Below are 19135 nucleotides of genomic sequence, written 5' to 3' on the forward strand. Positions count from 1 at the left end.
AAAATTAAACCTCCGAGCACACCAAAATACTCGGCGACCACCCAAGCGAGTATACTCGCTCATCACTAGTGCCTTGTATTGCAGTATTCAAGTGAGTGGTTCTGAGCTGCAGTACCAGACGTAGCCTACAGGAGAGGTGGCGCTGTTTGAAAATCTTAGATAATACCTTTAACAGCTATATAAATAAAGAGCACCTCCTTCTTGGTCCAAGCTTTGAATGCCGTGTTCAGGGCCTTGGCTCCATGCAGTAAATAAGATGCTGGGTGTCTTCTGTTCTCTCTTAGACCTGAATACATAAAGTTATGGTAAGGATGAAAGTTAGAAAAACATATGCTTCACAAATATCTCATTCTTTAACGCCACAATTAAAAGGGAACCTGTCACCATATTTGACCAATATGAGATAATGCCACCACCTAACAGGGCTGATATACAGAATTCCACAGTGCTATATATCTGCCCCCAACCCGACCTGCAAGACAAGAAAAAGACCTTTTAATATACTCGTCTTTAGGGTGGTCTAGTCTGTTTTTGGTCCGGGGCCTCCCCCGTCTTTTTACGATGCCGTCCTCCTTCTTGGTTCATGTGGATGACGCATCCCTACATCATCCACACAGTCTCCTCGGCATCACACTCCTGCACATGTGTACTTCACTGCCCTGATGAGGGCAGAGCAAAGTACTGCAGTGCGTGTGACCTGGCACAGGTCAAAGAGCCCCGGCACCTGCGCACTGCAGTACTTTACTCTACCCTAGTCAGGGCAGAGAAGTACGCCTGCGCAGGAGCGTGAGGCCGAGGAGACTGTGTGGATGACATAGGGACGCATCATCCACACGGAAAGAGATGTGGAATGGCATCGCAAAAAGAAGGGAGGCGTTGGACCAAGACTGGCGACAGCCCTTGGACCGGACCGCCCCGCAGGCGAGTAAAATAAAAGGTCTTTTTCTTGTCTTGCAGGTCGGGTTGTGGGCAGATATACAGCATTACAGAATGCTGTATTTCAAATTGGTCAAACCTGATGACAAGTTCCCTTTTAAATAGGCCTGTCATATCCACATTGAGAGCTGAGAAATGCTGCTGCATGCCAGATATGTAGGTCTTATTACACACCACCCCGTCATTGTTGTGCCATCTGAGATGTCTGTTTTGTCATTTTTGAATTTTTTAAGGATCATCCTATAAAAATGTTCTAATTTTTAAATAAGCCCTGTGAGTGAGCTGGATCCACTTCTATTTTTCCTAATGCCAGATATGATGCCAGGCATGAAGGTCGCTGAGCCTTCAGACAGGTGTGCTGCTCCCATTCCAGGACATACACCCAATACCTGCTGCGTGTTAGATGGGAGCACCGCATCGGTCCAGTCTGTTGAGTAGCAGCGAACTTCAATACCAAAATGGAGACTTCTCATAGAACGACAAAGGGGGGAATGACTAGAAACAATGAGGTCAAATACTCGCCTCTAAAGGTATCCAGTAAATGCTTCCCAACGTACCAACAAATAGACTCAAAATTTGGAAACTTAAAAAGGTCGGCCGTACTCAGCCTCTTCTCAATTTCATAAGCTCTGTGGAATTAGAAAAAAAATAAAAGATTATGGGCTATAAAAAAAACTATTAAATTATGGCTACATCATCAAATTGTATTTAAAACTACAGAAAACTGTCAGATAGCGCAATGTGTCAGACACTGTATTGGAAGCGAAGACACCGACATACAGTGGGGCAAAAAAGTATTTAGTCAGTCAGCAATAGTGCAAGTTCCACCACTTAAAAAGATGAGAGGCGTCTGTAATTTACATCATAGGTAGACCTCAACTATGGGAGACAAACTGAGAAAAAAAAATCCAGAAAATCACATTGTCTGTTTTTTTTTCATTTTATTTGCATATTATGGTGGAAAAAGGAGATTTTTGTGTACTCACCGTAAAATCTCTTTCTCTTAGCCTTTAATTGGGGGACACAGAACCGTGGGTGTTATGCTGCTGTCCACTAGGAGGCGACACTATGCATAATCTGAAAAAGATTAACTTTGGCTCCTCCTCTGCAGTATACACCCCTGGACGGCGTCAGCCTTCTCCAGTTTTGTGCAAAAGCATTAGGAGGAATATACCAGAAACATAACCATGCCTGTAAGAAGGCTACCATAAATGAGCTCAAACAATATGAGAACCCAGCTCAAACAATATGAGAACCCAAATGTAACAACGGCCCGCAAAGGCAACAGGGTGGGAGCTGTGTCCCCCAATTAAAGGCTAAGAGAAAGAGATTTTACGGTGAGTACACAAAAATCTCCTTTACTCTGTCGCCTCATTGGGGGACACAGAACCGTGGGACATCCCAAAGCAGTCCCTGGGTGGGAAGCAGTGGACGAATATTGTACTGACAGTTCCCTAAATTTGGGGTACTGCCGCCTGCAGGACCCGTCTACCCAGGCTCGCATACCCTGAGGACTGGGTATGCACTCTGTAGTGTTTTGTAAATGTGTGCAGGCCAGTCCAAGTGGCTGTCTTACACACTTGATGTGCCGAGGCTTGATGCTGAATGGCCCAAGAGGCCCCTACCGCCCGCGTAGAGTGAGCCGTGATACCGGCCGGAAGAGCAGAATTGTTAAGGCGGTAAGCTTCTTGAATGGTGGACTTGATCCACCTAGCAAGGCTGGCGTTGAAAGCCGGTAGGCCCTTGCGAACGCCTTCTGGAAGAAGGAAAAGTGAATTAGACTTCCGGAAGGGAGCAGTCCTAGACACGTAAATACGCAATGCCCTGACAAAGTCTAGCGTATGCAGAGCCTTCTCCACTCTATGAACGGGAACCGGGCAAAGAGATGGTAATGAGATTTTCTCATTGAGGTGGAAGGTGGACACAACCTTCGGAAGGAAGGATGGCACTGTACGGAGAACCACCTTGTCCTGATGAAAAACCAGGAAGGGTTGTCTGCAGGAAAGAGCTGAAAGTTCGGACACCCTGCGTAGCGAGGTGATTGCCACCAGGAAAAACCACTTCCTGTGATAGAAAGCGGAGTGAGACCTCCTTTAGGGGTTCAAAAGGAGGTGACTGTAGTGCTGTCAAGACCAGGTTGAGGTCCCACGTCTCCGACGGATGTTTGTAGGGGGGAACCAATCGAGAAACCCCTTGGAGAAAAGTCTTCACTTGCGGATTGTTAGCAAAATGCCTCTGAAAGAGCACTGAAAGCGCTGACACCTGGCTCTTAAGCGAGCCCAGGGATAGCCCGGCGTCCAGGCCTGACTGAAGGAAACCGAGGACCTTTGGAAGAGAATAGGGGAGTGGGATATGCCCACGAAATTCGCACCATGTGAAGAAAGCCTTCCAGGTACGATAGTAAGTTTTGGCTGAAGTTGGCTTTCGAGCCCTGATCATGGTTTTAACAACGTCCGATGAAAAAACCTGCTCGGGTCAAAAACCAGGTCTCAATGGCCACGCCGTCAGATTGAGAGCCCCTGATTTCTGGTGGAAGAACAGGCCTTGTGACAGAAGTTCGGGACGTGTGGGGAGACGCCAGGGAGCGTCTGCTGTGAGTTGCACTACGTCGGCGTACCATGTACGCCTGGGCCAGTCTGGTGTGAATAGGATGGTGGGGAACACCCTCTTGTTTGATCTTCCTCAGGACTCTGGAAATCAGGGGAAGGGGTGGAAAAATGTACAGAAGCTGGAACTGGGTCCAGTCCTGAACCAGGGCATCTGCTCCGAGCGACTGCGGATCGCACGTCCTGGCCATGAAATTGGGAACTTTGGCATTGAGATGGGATGCCATCAGAACCACGTCCGGGGTCCCCCAACAATGGCAGATCTGATGGAAAACTTCGGGATGGAGAGACCACTCCCCCGAGTCCATTCCTTGACGGATGAGATAGTCGGCTTCCCAGTTGTCCACACCCGGAATGTGGACCGCAGAGAGTACCGACCTCGCATCCTCCGCCCAGTGTAGGATACGTGTTACTTCGTTCATCGCCTGGATGCTGCGGGTGCCGCCTTGAGGGTTCACGTATGCCACCGCCGTGGCATTGTCCGACTGCACTCTGATATGAGAGTCTGCTAGCAAGTGATGGAAGGCTTTCAATGCCAGGAAGATGGCCCGAATTTCCAAGATGTTGATGGGCATGGTCACTTCCATTGGTGACCACTTGCCTTGCGCTCTGTGATGTAGGTGTACCGCGCTCCAACCTGTAAGGCTTGCGCCGGTGGTCAAAACCTTTCAGTGACCGGAGAGAAAAGGATTTTCCCATTGCAAGCGAGGTTGGCTGGAGCCACCAGTGCAGGAACCTCCTGGTTTTCGCTGATAACCGGAACTCTCTCTTGAGGGAGAACAGATTCCTGTCCCAGGACTTGAGGATGGGGTCTGAGGTGAATCTGGGCAAATGGTACCGCCTCCATTGCCGCTGCCATCCTGCCCAGTCCGCTTATGGCATACCGGAGAGATCGGGGGAAACCGCGGAGGAGAGTGTGAACTCCCAAACGGAGGGCCAGTGCCTTGTCCCTGGGGAGGATCACCAGACCCCTGGAGATGTCAAATAGCATCCCCAGGAAGGTCAGAGACTGACTTGGGGTAGTCGAGGACTTCTGTAAATTGACTAACCATCCCAGGCGACTCAGAGTGTCGATCGTGATTGAGACTTTGACCTCGCAGTCCTTGAAGGTGGGGGCCTTGATGAGGAGGTCGTCCAGGTATGGAACGACTACTATGCCTCTGGAGTGCAGAACATCCATGGTAGCTGCCATGTCCTTTGTAAATGTTCTGGGAGCCGTGGCGAGACCAAACGGGAGGGCCACAAACTGGTAATGGTCTTGGTTGATTGCGAGTTTGAGAAATCTCTGATGGGCGAAGCAATCGGTATATGCAGGTATGCGTCCTGTATGTCTATGGAGGCGAGATATTCTCCTTCCTCCATGGACGCAACGATTGACCGGAGGGATTCCATGCGAAGGTGACGAACTCGAACATACTTATTCAGTTGCTTGAGGTCTAGTATGGGTCGGACGCTGCCTCCCTTTTTGGGCACCACGAACAGGTTGGAGTAGAACCCTCGTAAGCGCTCGTCTGCTGGAACCGGTATTATGACTCCTGCTTGCAGGAGGGATGAAACCGCTTGATGGAAGGCTCGAGCTTTGAGTGGAGGTTTTGGAGGAACAGAGAAAAAACCTGTGCGGTGGGCTGGTAGTAAACTCGATTTTGTATCCTGAAGACACTATTTCCTTGACCCACCTGTCTTCTGTAATAGGCAGCCAGACCTGCTGAAAGAGTAGCAGTCGTCCGCCTACAAGTGGGGTGTTTTCCGGAGGGGATGAGTAATGATGAATGAAAAGTCTGAGCTTTCCCTCCCTTGGATTTTGCCTGGCTTTCCTTTAGACTGCCAGTTTCTGTCCGGCCTCTGTGCCGCCCGTGTGTTGTCCCTGAGAGGGGAACTGTTATGACTAGCCTGAAGAATTCCGAAAGGAACGGAAACGAGATTGATTACGTCTTTTAAACGTGCGTTTTGGTTTCAGCTGAGGGAGGGAAGTACTTTTACCCCCGGTAGCATTGGATATCATTGCATTCAGCTTTCCACCGAAAGGACGGCCCCTGAAGTACGGGATATTTGTTAGGGACTTTTTTAAGGCCGCATCCGCCTTCCATTGTCTTAGCCAGAGAATATGCCGGATTGTGATGGCATTTGATGCTATTTCCGCTACCCCTCTTGCAGAATCCAACGCTGCATGGACCATGTAATCTGTCACTACTGCAATTTGCACCGCCTGGTCCGCCAGCTGAGGATTTGAAGCTTGGAGGCCCTGTTGTAATAGATCAGCCCAGGCCATAATGGCCTTGGCTGCCCAAACTGAAGCAAATGCAGGAGCTAAAGAGGCACCTGCCGCCTCGAAGATTGAACGAGCCATGCGTTCTACCTGTCTGCTGCGTCCTTGAGGGTTGAGCTGTCAGGCAGCGAGAGAAGTGTTTGTGCTGTCAGCCTAGAAACTGGAGGATCCACTTTAGGCGGATCTGTCCAATCCTTAGTGTCCTTCTGTGGGAAGGGGTACTTTGCTTTCAAGTATTTGCGATTGGCGTTTTCTCAGGCTGCGAAAAATGCTTAGAAAGTATTTTTTTTTTTTTTTTTTTTTGAAATTCCGGGTGATCAAGAAAGACCTCAGATGGTTTCTGAACACTTTCAAAGGAAATCTTGTGTTCTGGTACTTCAGGGGTTGGATCAGAAAAGTCTAGCACCCGAAGGATGGAAGAGATTATATCCTCAACTAGCGCAGCATTGTTAGGGGGACAAGGGAGCAGAGCGTTCCTTGTTTCGTTATCTGAGTTGGAGTCACATATGCCCTCTGAGTCTTGTGTGGTCTGGGATCGTTGTGGAGATCCACATTGTCTCTCTGTATCAGGGGACGGTCTCGGTGACCTGTAGCCACTGTCTCTCCCTGGAGGGGGACGACCTAGTGCTATGTGAGGACGCAGATGAACGCGACCTGTGGGTCCGCTTACGTCTCGAACTGTCGTAAGCGGCCTGTTCCTGATACCGGACGTCACTTTGCTGGGTAACGTTCATAGTCGAGACATGACCCTGCAGAGCCTGCAGTAGTGAGGAGGTCAGGTTATCTATAGACTTTGTTATAGACTGCGACATCTGAGTCGCCCATTCTGGCGCAGTAGCGGCCGCAGAAGCGTTGCTGTTCTTTGGGTACAGTCCCAGCAGTGCGGGTACGTGCTGCCGCTGGGGAGAGTGGCCTTGCAGGCTGTGCAGACTGCGCAAAAGCAGTCTTGCCTGGTCCTTTTTTGAGCCCGACATAGTAACTATTCGCAGAGGCCCTACAGGTGTATCTACGCAGAGGAAAGGAGGGGTAGGGGAGCGTTATAGGTTACAGGAACTCACAGCTGAGTACAAAGGACCCAGCTGTGATCTTACCCCACCGGTGCTCCCCCTAGGTCCAGCGCTGGTAAATCCTCTTGTGCCCCCCAGAGACTGCTGTGCTGCCTTCAGTTTCTTCAGGTGCAGCAAGATGGCCACCGGATTCTGAGGTGGAGGGGGAAGGGGGCGGAGAGCTGAAAAGGGCGCGCGGAGCTATGTAAAAGCGCCCCTTCCTGTCTCGATCCGCCCCTTCTATGACACTGTAGTGTCATTTTTCGTCATCCGGGGGCGGGCCGGGGGGGCGGGAATAAGGCGGCGACTTCGGCTAGGCCGAAGCCGCGGCCTAAATTTGATAGCTCATGCCCAGAAGGGCTCCAGGACGGCGCGGTTGTCCGGGGGAGGGTCGGATTCCAACCAGACCCCCCCGGATTGAACGGTAGGCTAGCGGTGGGGACATGAGCGCCACCTGGGCCCTGTGGGGGGTCCCTTTGAGGCGCTATGCAGCTGGTGCTGCCGCAGAGACAGGGGTGCCGGGAGCCCTGTCTCTGACAAGTGCCATGCCTGCCTGCACCTTCCCCGATCCAAACAGGAGCCCGCAGCTGGGCTGGGGTCCCTGGACATGTAAGTGGCCGAATGGTGCTTGGTACAGGCCCTACCTGCGGTGTCTCGACCTAATGCCCCACAGAGGGGGATTAGGGAGGGTGCTGCTGTCACCGTCAGGGGGATTCGTCCTACCCTTGACCTCAACCCAGAGCCCAAGGAAACTGGGGAAGGAGGGGGGGTTCTCGACTTCGAACCAGTACCTGAGGGACTGGGGAAGGAGCGACATGGGGAAGAGCCATCTCGACCTCAACCGGGTACCCCTTAATAGGGGACCGAGGAGGGAGCCATGCCGGGGGTCTCACTGGAGACCCGCTTTTCTTCATCTGTAATCCGTTGAAAAAAATTAAGGATAAAAACGGAAGAGAGAAAAAAATCTTAGGTGTGCCTCCTTGCGACACTAAGCAAAAACTGGAGAAGGCTGACGCCGTCCAGGGGTGTATACTGCAGAGGAGAAGCCAAAGTTAATCTTTTTCAGATTATGCATAGTGTCGCCTCCTAGTGGACAGCAGCATAACACCCACGGTTCTGTGTCCCCCAATAAGGCGACAGAGTAATAAGTATTTGGTCAGAAACAAGCAATCAAGATTTCTGGCTCTCACAGACCTGTAACTTCTTCTTTAAGAGTCTCCTCTTTCCTCCACTCATTACCTGTAGTAATGGCACCTGTTTAAACTTGTTATCAGTATAAAAAGACACCTGTGCACACCCTCAAACAGTCTGACTCCAAACTCCACTATGGTGAAGACCAAAGAGCTGTCAAAGGACACCAGAAACAAAATTGTAGCCCTGCACCAGGCTGGGAAGACTGAATCTGCAATAGCCAACCAGCTTGGAGTGAAGAAATCAACTGTGGGAGCAATAATTAGAAAATGGAAGACATACAAGACCACTGATAATCTCCCTCGATCTGGTGCTCCACGCAAAATCCCACCCCGTGGGGTCAGAATGATCACAAGAACGGTGAGCAAAAATCCCAGAACCACGCGGGGGGACCTAGTGAATGAACTGCAGAGTGCTGGGACCAATGTAACAAGGCCTACCATAAGTAACACACTACGCCACCATGGACTCAGATCATGCAGTGCCAGACGTGTCCCACTGCTTAAGCCTGTACATGTCCGGGCCCGTCTGAAGTTTGCTAGAGAGCATTTGGATGATCCAGAGGAGTTTTGGGAGAATGTCCTATGGTCTGATGAAACCAAACTGGAACTGTTTGGTAGAAACACAACTTGTCGTGTTTGGAGGAAAAAGAATACTGAGTTGCATCCATCAAACACCATACCTACTGTAAAGCATGGTGGTGGAAACATCATGCTTTGGGGCTGTTTCTCTGCAAAGGGGCCAGGACGACTGATCCGGGTACATGAAAGAATGAATGGGGCCATGTATCGTGAGATTTTGAGTGCAAACCTCCTTCCATCAGCAAGGGCATTGAAGATGAAACGTGGCTGGGTCTTTCAACATGACAATGATCCAAAGCACACCGCCAGGGCAACGAAGGAGTGGCTTCGTAAGAAGCATTTCAAGGTCCTGGAGTGGCCTAGCCAGTCTCCAGATCTCAACCCTATAGAAAACCTTTGGAGGGAGTTGAAAGTCCGTGTTGCCAAGCGAAAAGCCAAAAACATCACTGCTCTAGAGGAGATCTGCATGGAGGAATGGGCCAACATACCAGCAACAGTGTGTGGCAACCTTGTGAAGACTTACAGAAAACGTTTGACCTCTGTGATTGCCAACAAAGGATATATCACAAAGTATTGAGATGAAATTTTGTTTCTGACCAAATACTTATTTTCCACCATAATATGCAAATAAAATGAAAAAAATACAGACAATGTGATTTTCTGGATTTTTTTTTCTCAGTTTGTCTCCCATAGTTGAGGTCTACCTATGATGTAAATTAGACGCCTCTCATCTTTTTAAGTGGTGGAACTTGCACTATTGCTGACTGACTAAATACTTTTTTGCCCCACAGTATATTGACCTTAAAAGGGTAACATGGCTCTGATGAACCTCAGATCAGGAGATGACAAGGCTGGTCGCATCTTAAAGCTATCTGCCGACTCTAAAGCCCCCGTTACACATATTGATATCGCTATCAATATCGCTGTAACGTCACCGATTTTGTGACGTAGCAGCGATATTGCTAGCGATATCGCTACATGTGAAACTTACCTCCGACCGGCTCCCCCGCTGTCTGTCGCTGGTCACGCGAGAAGGTCCTGGATCATTTCACGTCGGCCACTTCCTGCTGGGCTTCCTGTGGCGCAGACGCGTGACGCGTGGAAGCGGGCGGAGGACGTCAGGATCGCCGCGTCTGACAGGTAAGTAGCGACCCCTGCTATGTCGCTGGTGAAATCTGCCTGTGTGGCAGCTCACTAGCGACCACTTAGCGATGCACCAGCGATCCATATCGTTGTCGGAATCGCTGGTGAATCGCTAAGTGTAACGGTACCCTAATGCTTAGGACAGGTGGGCCATACCTGCTGTTTGCACACACTAGGTGGCAGATCTCAGTGGATGTGATGTCACAGGACCCGCTTACCTCCCGATGTGGCAAGGAGCTCAGGTGGACTACCTACTGAAGGGGGTTGTCCGATGAAAACAAGTTCACAACTATCCACAGGATCAGTGGGGGTCCATACATTGGGAACCTTCTAGATTGGCAGAACAGGGCACCTTATCCCCAAATGCACATGCTCAACCGCCGCTCCATTCAATCATAATGGGGCTGTTGGACTTGGCTTTTTCCGGCAGCCCCATAAAGAACAAATGGAGCAATTGCCATCTGACCTGTTTTATTTAATATTGGAGGAAAAGAGTTCCACAATCTAGTGATCAGTATTGATCCCACAGGTCGGACACCCACCAATCGGCGAGATAGTAAATATCCTATGGATAATCCCTTTGAGTGGACATAAGTCTGTGCGCAACAGCGATGTTCCTGCCCTCTTACCTGAGCTGCATGGCAATGTTCAGACTATGCAGAAAGTTTCCTCCAAAAGCTAAACAGTCGACGGGAGTGAGCACAGCATGGATCCACCCTGTGAGGAGCATACATAACCTGAAATACATACTCAGCATCTGGGTGCAGTACCTAATACTTCAGTAACAACATGGTCACCTGTGGGGATGAAGAGCGTCTGCCCCTGTTTCACTGGACACCGGTAACACTTATCGACTTGATCGCCAAAGAACATTTCATTCTGGTTTGAGGAGCTGCTCCAACACTCAAACAAGGCCAGGTTAGTCTTTGTGGGTTGTATCAGGTAGAAAATCTTTTCTCCCTACAGAGAAAAAAAACAAAGAAAGGACATTATGGCCACAAATCACAGCACCAGGAAGTGCAGGGTCACATCAACAACTGAATGTCTTTTATACACTGCTTCAGCAAGTACATCTGCCCAAAAAGCCAATCCCAGGACTAATGCTTTCCAGCTGTTGCAAATCTACTACTCCTATATAGCATGCTGAATGAGCTGTGAATGACCTGGCACATCCATACATTCCACAGACAGTCCATTGATTTCAATGGGTGCAATGTAATGCTTTATTTTTTCCTGTGGTGGCGCTATTGGGCTCTAACACAGATTACTCCTGCTGAATTATTAAAGAACCCTTAAAAAAAAAAAAAAAAGAGAGAATCCCTTTAAGTTTGGGACACTCAACCTGATATAGTGAGATGTAAATAAAAAAAAAAAAAGCTTCTGACAATTAGAAGCGCTTGTCCATGCCCAGGGGTCGTTTAGAAGACTGGCAGCACTAGCATTATTGGCACAGCAGGGGTATGGGCTGAGTGACATTTTTACCTTTAACACGTGGTACCAGACAGAGGTGCCCCCAAAGTCTATGTGGAAATCTGTATAACTGTCCTTGACGCCCATCAGGCAGTATTTCTGAACATTCGGTCTCTCAAATACACTTTGCTCGGGCCACAAGTTTTCAACCCAGGAAAGTCTGCGGACAATTTTTGGAGTTTCCACAAGGTTCGATAACCTATAGAAAAGATGCAAGTGATAAGACCAAGAAATACGACTTATGGAGAGAAGAATAAGGTGGACTGTATTATGACTAGTGCAGAGCCACTAGAGGTGGAGAAGCAGGACATGGAGTCAAAGACCACCAAAGTGGGAATGCCAGGGTCGTGCTCCAACGTTCAGACCCTGCTCTCTTTAATGTCAGTCACATTAGTCACCTCGTCTCAGAAAACTCCAAGCTGATAACATTCAGCACCTTCTCCCTTTTGGGGCTATTGTAATATTTCACAAAATCCTTCAGCTTCATCTTCATGTCGGCTTGTCTCGTCACGTCAATTACATCTATCTCCTTTTCCCCCCCTGAAAAAAACAGAAAAGTAGATTTGCAAGAGGTATTCTGCTCAGTGAGCAGGAGAGGGTCCCATTCATGAGCGGTAGTCTCTAGTATAACCTATGGGAGATACAGAGACAGTCTAGTATTGGAGCCCCCATCACTGCTAATGGGGGACATGGTGTCTCTGTTCTCCACATCAAACAATCCCGTTCAATACAATTCACAGTCAGCTAAGAGGTGGACCACAGTTCCGTTTTTTGACGTCCGTCAAAATCCGCCGTTTTGCAAAAAAAAACAAAAACGTATTCGCCATTTTTTTTGGCGGATCCGTTTTTTCCCAGAGAATTTTAGCGGATACGTCCAAAAAAACGGATCCGGTAGCATCCGTTTGTGGCAAAACGGAAACGGATCTGTTTTTTCACACTTTGGCAGACGCCAAAAAACGGAAATGTGAAACAAGCCTAAGGCTGTAATATGAAAAAGGCCAATGTCACACATCCGACTTTCATGGTCTGAGTATGATCAGACTGTCCATATGTCTCCTGACCCCAAAATAAACAGCTTCTTAGATATGTTGAGTTCAGGTCAGGAGACCAGCAGCCGGGTCTGGACACTGCAGTCCGTCCTTGGACCATGAGTGTCGGATGTTTAAAATCAATCTATGACGCTAACTCACCGACATAATATTCCACATCATTCACTGCAAAGGACAGAGGGGGAAGGGTCATTCCCAGCCCATCTTTTTTCAGAACAAGGATGGGGACACTGAAGCTGTTCTCTTCCAAGTACTCCACGGTTAGCTGAGCTCCCTGCGGCTTCAGGATCACTTCATCTGCACTGGATATATAGTAAAAAAAAAAAAAAAATACAGTCCAAATTAAGATGACCGAAAAAGTTATTGAACTGATTCACATTGCATATAAATAAATACCAATCTATCTAAAGGGACCATAGGCTGACACCCCTGCACAGGCATCAGTGGTGTGCCACTGAGTCTCAGGTAATGCTTTACTATTTCACACACTTTCTCGATGGTACTTTCACGTCTTTGCATTGGTATACAGCCTTCTTAGACTACGTTATTATATCCTTTGACCTGGTGTGACTATTTGTTCTGGTCATATGTATGGGTTTATGACATTGCACATATGCACTTGCACTTTTGTGTGAAATGATTTACAGCTTTCAAGCCTGATTTTTACCCTGAGTCATTCTTGTGGTTCCACCTTCTGGCTTACCACTGTCACATCTCTTTATATTTCTAGTCACATGTTTTTATTATTGTTATTTTCTTCAATAAAGCTTTACATTTTTTTTATCTATTGAATTCTTTTGGCGCTTTTTTCTTTTTATGATATCAATGCACTGAATTCTACTTACTCTGCACCTCTATACTGATCTTGTGATCTGTGTTTCTAATTGGGTGCTAACCTTGTTATAGGTTGTATCAGTAATATAGGGATTTTGTGTACTCACCGTAAAAGCCTTTTCTCCGAAACGCTCATTGATCTGATCCCAGCATCCACCACTAGGGAGAGCGTCCTGCACACAGTCAAATGTATGAATCGTGTGCACTTAGCTCCCCCTAGTGGCTGTTATAGATAATATTGTGGCTACAGCCTATATCAGGGGGTGGGCAAATAATTTCCCCAAGTGGCCACAAAAGATCGTTACTTTGATGAAGGGCCAAACTTAATTCCGCTCAATATAAAGCAATAAAAATCTATAATAATAAATGCCCTAAGCAGCTTCCGGTTGTAACAACTTCCGTCCAGTTGTAACCGGTGACGTCACCGCATACCTCTTTCCATGTTAACCCTCAACACACACACTCCTCTCACCTTTCACCATCTCCACTCACTCTTTCACTCCACATACGACCCTTTCTCTCACTCCGTCTCTCATACTCACGCCGTCATCGCCGCTGCTCCACGATCCCCGACATCTTCTTCCGCCGGCGCCATCCTGGATCCAGATGTCCTCCACGCCGGTGACATGTTCTTGCGGCGACGCCATTTTGGATCGGCGAAATCCCGCGATAGTCAAGATGGCGTCGCCGCAAGAACATGTCGCCGGCGTGGAGGACGTCGGGATCCAAAATGGCGTCGGCGAAATCTCGCGAGATTTCGCCGACGCCATTTTGGATCCCGACGGCATCCACGCCAGCGACATGTTCCTGCGGCGACGCTATTTTGGATCGGCGAAATCCCGCGATACTCAAGATTGCGTCGCCGCAAGAACATGTCGCCGGTGAGGACGACGTCGGGATCCAACATGGCGTCGGCGAAAACTCGCGAGATTTCGCCGACGCCATTTTGGATCCTGACGTCTTCCACGCCGGCGACATGTTCTTCCGGCGACGCCATCTTTAGTATCGCGGGATTTCACGATACTCAAGATGGCGTCGCCGCAAGAACATGTCGCCGGCGTGGACAACGTCTGGATCCAGGATGGCGCCGGCGGAAGAAGATGTCGGGGATCGTGAAGCAGCCGCGATGACGGCGTGAGTATGAGAGACGGAGTGAGAGAAGGGGTCGTATGTGGAGTGAAAGAGTGAGTGGAGATGGTGAAAGGTGAGAGGAGTGTGTGTGTTGAGGGTTAACATGGCAAGAGGTGTGATGCTATCGCATCCTCCCGATGCGATAGCATCGGGCCATAATCTAGTAAATATAATATTGAGCAAATTTATGTCTGCTGACTCCACTGCTGCTAATACATGCAACCATAGGGATTATTGTATCATGTATTCTTACCTGAAGCGGCTGATCAACACCAAATAATTCACTGTTTTTATAAAATTTATAAATCAGGAGTAAATCATATGCTACTGTTATTCAACATTAAGGATATATTTATCTTAAGTATGATGCCCCACGACCCCCCTACAGTATAATGCCCTCAAAGTATGATTCGACCACAACCCCCCAGTATGATGCACCCAAAATATGATGACCTCACAACCCCCAAACAGTATGATGCCCCCATAACACCCCCACAGAATGATGTCCCCAAAGTATGATGCCACAACCCCCCACACAGTATGATGCTTCAAGCCCCCACAGTATGTTAGCCCCACAAACTCCTGACCCACATTACAATGACCACATAGCCCCACCTCACAGTATGATGTTCACACAGACACCCCCACCCCACAGTGTAGAGGGCTCATCCTTATTCTCATTTGCACATGGAAACATGAGAAGCAATGAATCTTTGAAAAATTCTGGAGAACGGGAGAAGTCCCAGAACACTGGAAAAGGGAAAATGTTGTCCCTATCTTCAAAAAAGGAAAGAAGACAAAGCCAGGAAATCACAGGCCAGTGAGCCTTACCTCTATACCAGGAAAGATCTTTGAACAAATTATTAAACAACATGTATGTAAGTACTTGGATAAGAATACAGTAATTAAAGAGAGCCTGCATGGGTTTGTAGCAAACAAGTCATGCCAGACTAATCTAATTTCCTTCTATGATGGAATCACTGACTGGGTGGATCAAGGAAATGCGGTAGATATAGTACATCTTAACTTCAGCAAAGCATTTGATAAAGTATCTCATACTAACCTTATTGAAAAAATGACCAAGTATGGGATTGACAAGGCTACGGTTAGGTGGATTCATAACCGGTTCAGTGATTGTACTCAGAGAGTGGTAATAAATGGTTGCACATCCAATTGGAAGAGTGTTTCAAGTGGAGTACAAGGCTCTGTCCTAGCCTCAGTGTTGTTCAAACTTTTTATAAAGGATCTAAATAAGGGAGCTGAAGGTAAACTAATCAAATGTGCAGACTATGCAAAGCTAGGAGGGATAGCTAACACTAGAGAAGACAGAGAATAAAAATCAGAAAGCTCTAGAGAAGCGGGAACAATCGGCAGCGACTAATAGAATGGAATATATACAGTAACAGGGAGAAATGCAAGATTCTACATGTGAGTAAAAAAAAAAAAATTACATCTACAGAATTGTGAGGAATAGAACTAAGAAACAGCAAGTGTGAAAAATACCTCGGTATACTAATATATCACAGACTGCACATGAGTCAACAGTGTGATACAGCAGGAAAAAAAGGCAAACACTTCTAGGCTGTATTAAAAGAAGCAGAGAGTCTAGATCACGTGAAGTCATTATCCTGCTCTACACTTCCTTTGTGAGGACTCATCTGGAAAACTGTGCCCAGTTCTGGGCACCACATTTTGAAAAAGACATTAAAAATTAGGGGAAATTCAGAGAAGAGCTACCAGGATGGAGAGCGGTCCGCAAAGTATGTCCTACGAGGAAAGATTAAAGGATCTGGGAATGCTTAGCTTGCAAAAAAGAAGGCTAAAAGGAGACTTAACAGCTGTCTACAAATATCTGAAGGGCTGTCATAGTGTAGAGGGATCATTATTCTCACTTGCACATAGAAACACGAGAAGCAATGGAATGAAACTGAGAGGGAGAAGATAAAAAAGGAGATTTTTGTGTACTCACCGTAAAATCTCTTTCTCTTAGCCTCTAATTGGGGGACACAGAACCATGGGTGTTATGCTGCTGTCCACTAGGAGGCGACACTATGCATAATCTGAAAAAGATTAACTTTGGCTCCTCCTCTGCAGTATACACCCCTGGATGGCGTCAGCCTTCTCCAGTTTTGTGCATAAGCATTAGGAGGAACGTAACAGAAATAATAGAACCATGCCTGTAAGAAGGCTACTATGTACGAGCTCAAAGAACAATATGAGAACTCAACTGTAACAACGGCCCATAAGGGCAACAGGGTGGGAGCGGTGTCCCCCAATTAGAGGCTAAGAGAAAGAGATTTTACGGTGAGTACACAAAAATCTCCTTTACTCTGTTGCCTCATTGGGGGACACAGAACCATGGGACGTCCCAAAGCAGTCCCTGGGTGGGAAGCAATGGACGAATATTGTGCTAGCAGGTCCCTAAACTTGGGGCACTGCCGCCTGCAGAACCCGTCCACCCAGGCTCGTATCCGCTGAGGACTGGGTATGAACACTATAGTGTTTCGTAAACGTGTGTAGGCTAGTCCAAGTGGCTGCCTTTCACACTTGTTGTGCCGAAGCCTGGTGCCGAATGGCCCAGGAGGCCCCTACTGCCCCCGTAGAGTGTGCCGTGATACCGGCCGGAAGAGAATTGTTAAGTCGGTAAGCCTCTTGTATGGTGGACTTGATCCACCTGGCAAGGGTAGCTTTGGAAGCCGGCAGACCTTTGCGAACGCCTTACGGAAGGAAAAGGGAATCAGACTTCCGGAAGGGCGCAGTCCTAGACACGTATATACGCAATGCCCTGACGAGGTCAAGCGTATGCAGAGCCTTCTCCACTCTATGAACCGGAACCGGGCAAAGTGATGGCAGTGAAATTTCTTCATTGAGGTGGAAGGTGGACACAACCTTCGGAAGGAAGGATGGTACTGTATGGAGAACCATCTTGTCCTGGTGAAAAGCTAGGAAAGGCCGTCTGCAGGAGAGTACTGACAATTCAGACACGCTGCGCAGCGAGGTGATTGCCACCAGAAAAAACACTTTATGTGACAGGACGCGGAGTGGGACTTCTTTAAGGGGTTCGAAAGGTGGTGCCTGTAATGCTGTCAGGACCAGGTTGAGATCCCATGTTTCCAGTGGGCGTCTGTAGGGGGGAACCAATCGGGAAACTCCCTGGAGAAAAGTCCTTACTTGCGGCTTGTTAGCAATATGCCTTTGGAAAAGCACTGAAAGCGCTGACACCTGGCTCTTAAGCGAGCCTAGGGATAGCCTGGCGTCCAGGCCAGATTGAAGAAAACCAAGTACCTTCGGGAGGGAATAAGGGAGTGGGACCTGTCCACGGGATTCGCACCAGGTAAAGAAAGCTCTCCAGGTACGATAATAAATCTTGGCGGAGGCTGGCTTTCTTGCCCTTATCATGGTTGTGATGACGTCTGGTGAGAGCCCTGCTTGGGTTAGAACCCAGGTTTCAAGAGCCACGCTGTCAAATTGAGAGCCCGAGTTCAGATGGTAGAACGGACCTTGTGACAGAAAGTCGTGACTGTTGGGGAGACGCCAGGGGGCGTCTGCTGTAAGTTGTATGACGGTGGCGTACTATGTACGTCTGGGCCAGTCCGGTGCGATTAGGATGGTTGGAACTCCCTCTTGTTTGATCTTCCTCACGACTATGGAGATCAGGGGGAGGGGTGGAAAGATGTACAGAAGCTGGAACTGGGTCCAGTCCTGCACCAGGGGATCCACTCCGAGTGACCATGGGTCGCGTGTCCTGGCCATGAAATTGGAGACCTTGGCATTGAAATGGGATGCCATTAGGTCCACGTCCGGGGTCCCCCAGTGATGGCAGATCTGGTGAAAAATTTCGGGATGGAGAGATCACTCCCCCGCGTCCATTCCTTGTCTGCTGAGGAAGTCGGCTTCCCATTTGTCCACACCCGGAATGTGGACCGCTGAGAGTACCGACCTCGTCTCTTCCGCCCAGTGGAGGATATGTGCCACTTCTCTCATCGCCTGGGCACTGCGGGTCCCGCCTTGGTGATTCACATATGCCACCTCCGTGGCATTGTCCGACTGTATCCTTATGTGAGAGGCTGCCAGCAAGCGATGAAAGGCTCTCAGTGCCAGGAAGATGGCCCGAATTTTCAGAATATTGATGGGCAAGGTCGCTTCCGCTGGTGATCACTTGCCTTGTGCCCTGTGATGTAGGTGCACCGCACCCCAACCTGTCAGGCTTGCATCGGTGGTCAGGACCTTCCAGTGACCTGGGAGAAAAGATTTTCCTCTTGCAAGCGAAGTTGGCTTGAGCCACCAGTGTAGGGACCTCCTGGTTGACGATGTCAACCGGAATTCCCTGTCGAGGGAGAAGAGATTCCTGTCCCAAGACTTGTGGATGGCAAGTTGAAGAGGCCTGAGGTGAAACTGGGCAAATGGTACCGCCTCCATTGCTGCTGCCATCCTGCCGAGGACTCTCATGGCAAACCGGAGAGATCGGGGAGGATTGCGGAGGAGTATGCGAACTCCCAGACGGAGAGTCAGAGTCTTGTCCCTGGGTAGGAGCACCAGACCCATAGAAGTGTTGAATAGCATCCCCAGGAAGGTCAGGGCCTGACTCGGGGTAGTCGATGACTTTTGTAGGTTGACTAACCAGCCTAGGCGACTCAGAGTGTCGATTGTGATTGAGACACTGTCCTCGCAGTCCTTGAAGGTGGAAGCCTTGATGAGGTGGTCGTCCAGGTATGGAATGACTACAATGCTTCTGGAGTGTAGAACGTCCATGGTAGCTGCCATGACCTTGGTAAACGTTCTTGGAGCCGTGGCAAGCCCGAACGGGAGAGCCACGAACTGGTAGTGGTCCTGGTTGATCGCGAACCTGAGAAACCGTTGATGGGCGGAAGCAATTGGTATG

General features: G+C 48.7%; 1 protein-coding gene across 1 annotated transcript in view; it reads right to left on the reverse strand.

Moving 5' to 3' along the window:
* PHF8 (PHD finger protein 8) overlaps window positions 1–19135 on the reverse strand; it is a 55576-nt gene that overhangs the window by 28532 nt on the left and 7909 nt on the right. Inside the window, exons 5-11 of the mRNA XM_073540963.1 lie at window positions 12430–12590; window positions 11638–11779; window positions 11252–11438; window positions 10567–10729; window positions 10399–10486; window positions 1459–1565; window positions 195–286 (exon numbers count right to left, since the gene is read on the reverse strand). Coding sequence (XP_073397064.1) covers window positions 195–286; window positions 1459–1565; window positions 10399–10486; window positions 10567–10729; window positions 11252–11438; window positions 11638–11779; window positions 12430–12590 — 940 coding nt within the window. The remainder of the gene's footprint in view (window positions 1–194; window positions 287–1458; window positions 1566–10398; window positions 10487–10566; window positions 10730–11251; window positions 11439–11637; window positions 11780–12429; window positions 12591–19135) is intronic.

The sequence above is a fragment of the Dendrobates tinctorius genome, unplaced genomic scaffold (assembly GCF_039654945.1).
Source record: "Dendrobates tinctorius isolate UK_male_01 unplaced genomic scaffold, ASM3965494v1 ptg000120l, whole genome shotgun sequence".
Taxonomy (NCBI): Eukaryota; Metazoa; Chordata; class Amphibia; order Anura; family Dendrobatidae; genus Dendrobates; species Dendrobates tinctorius.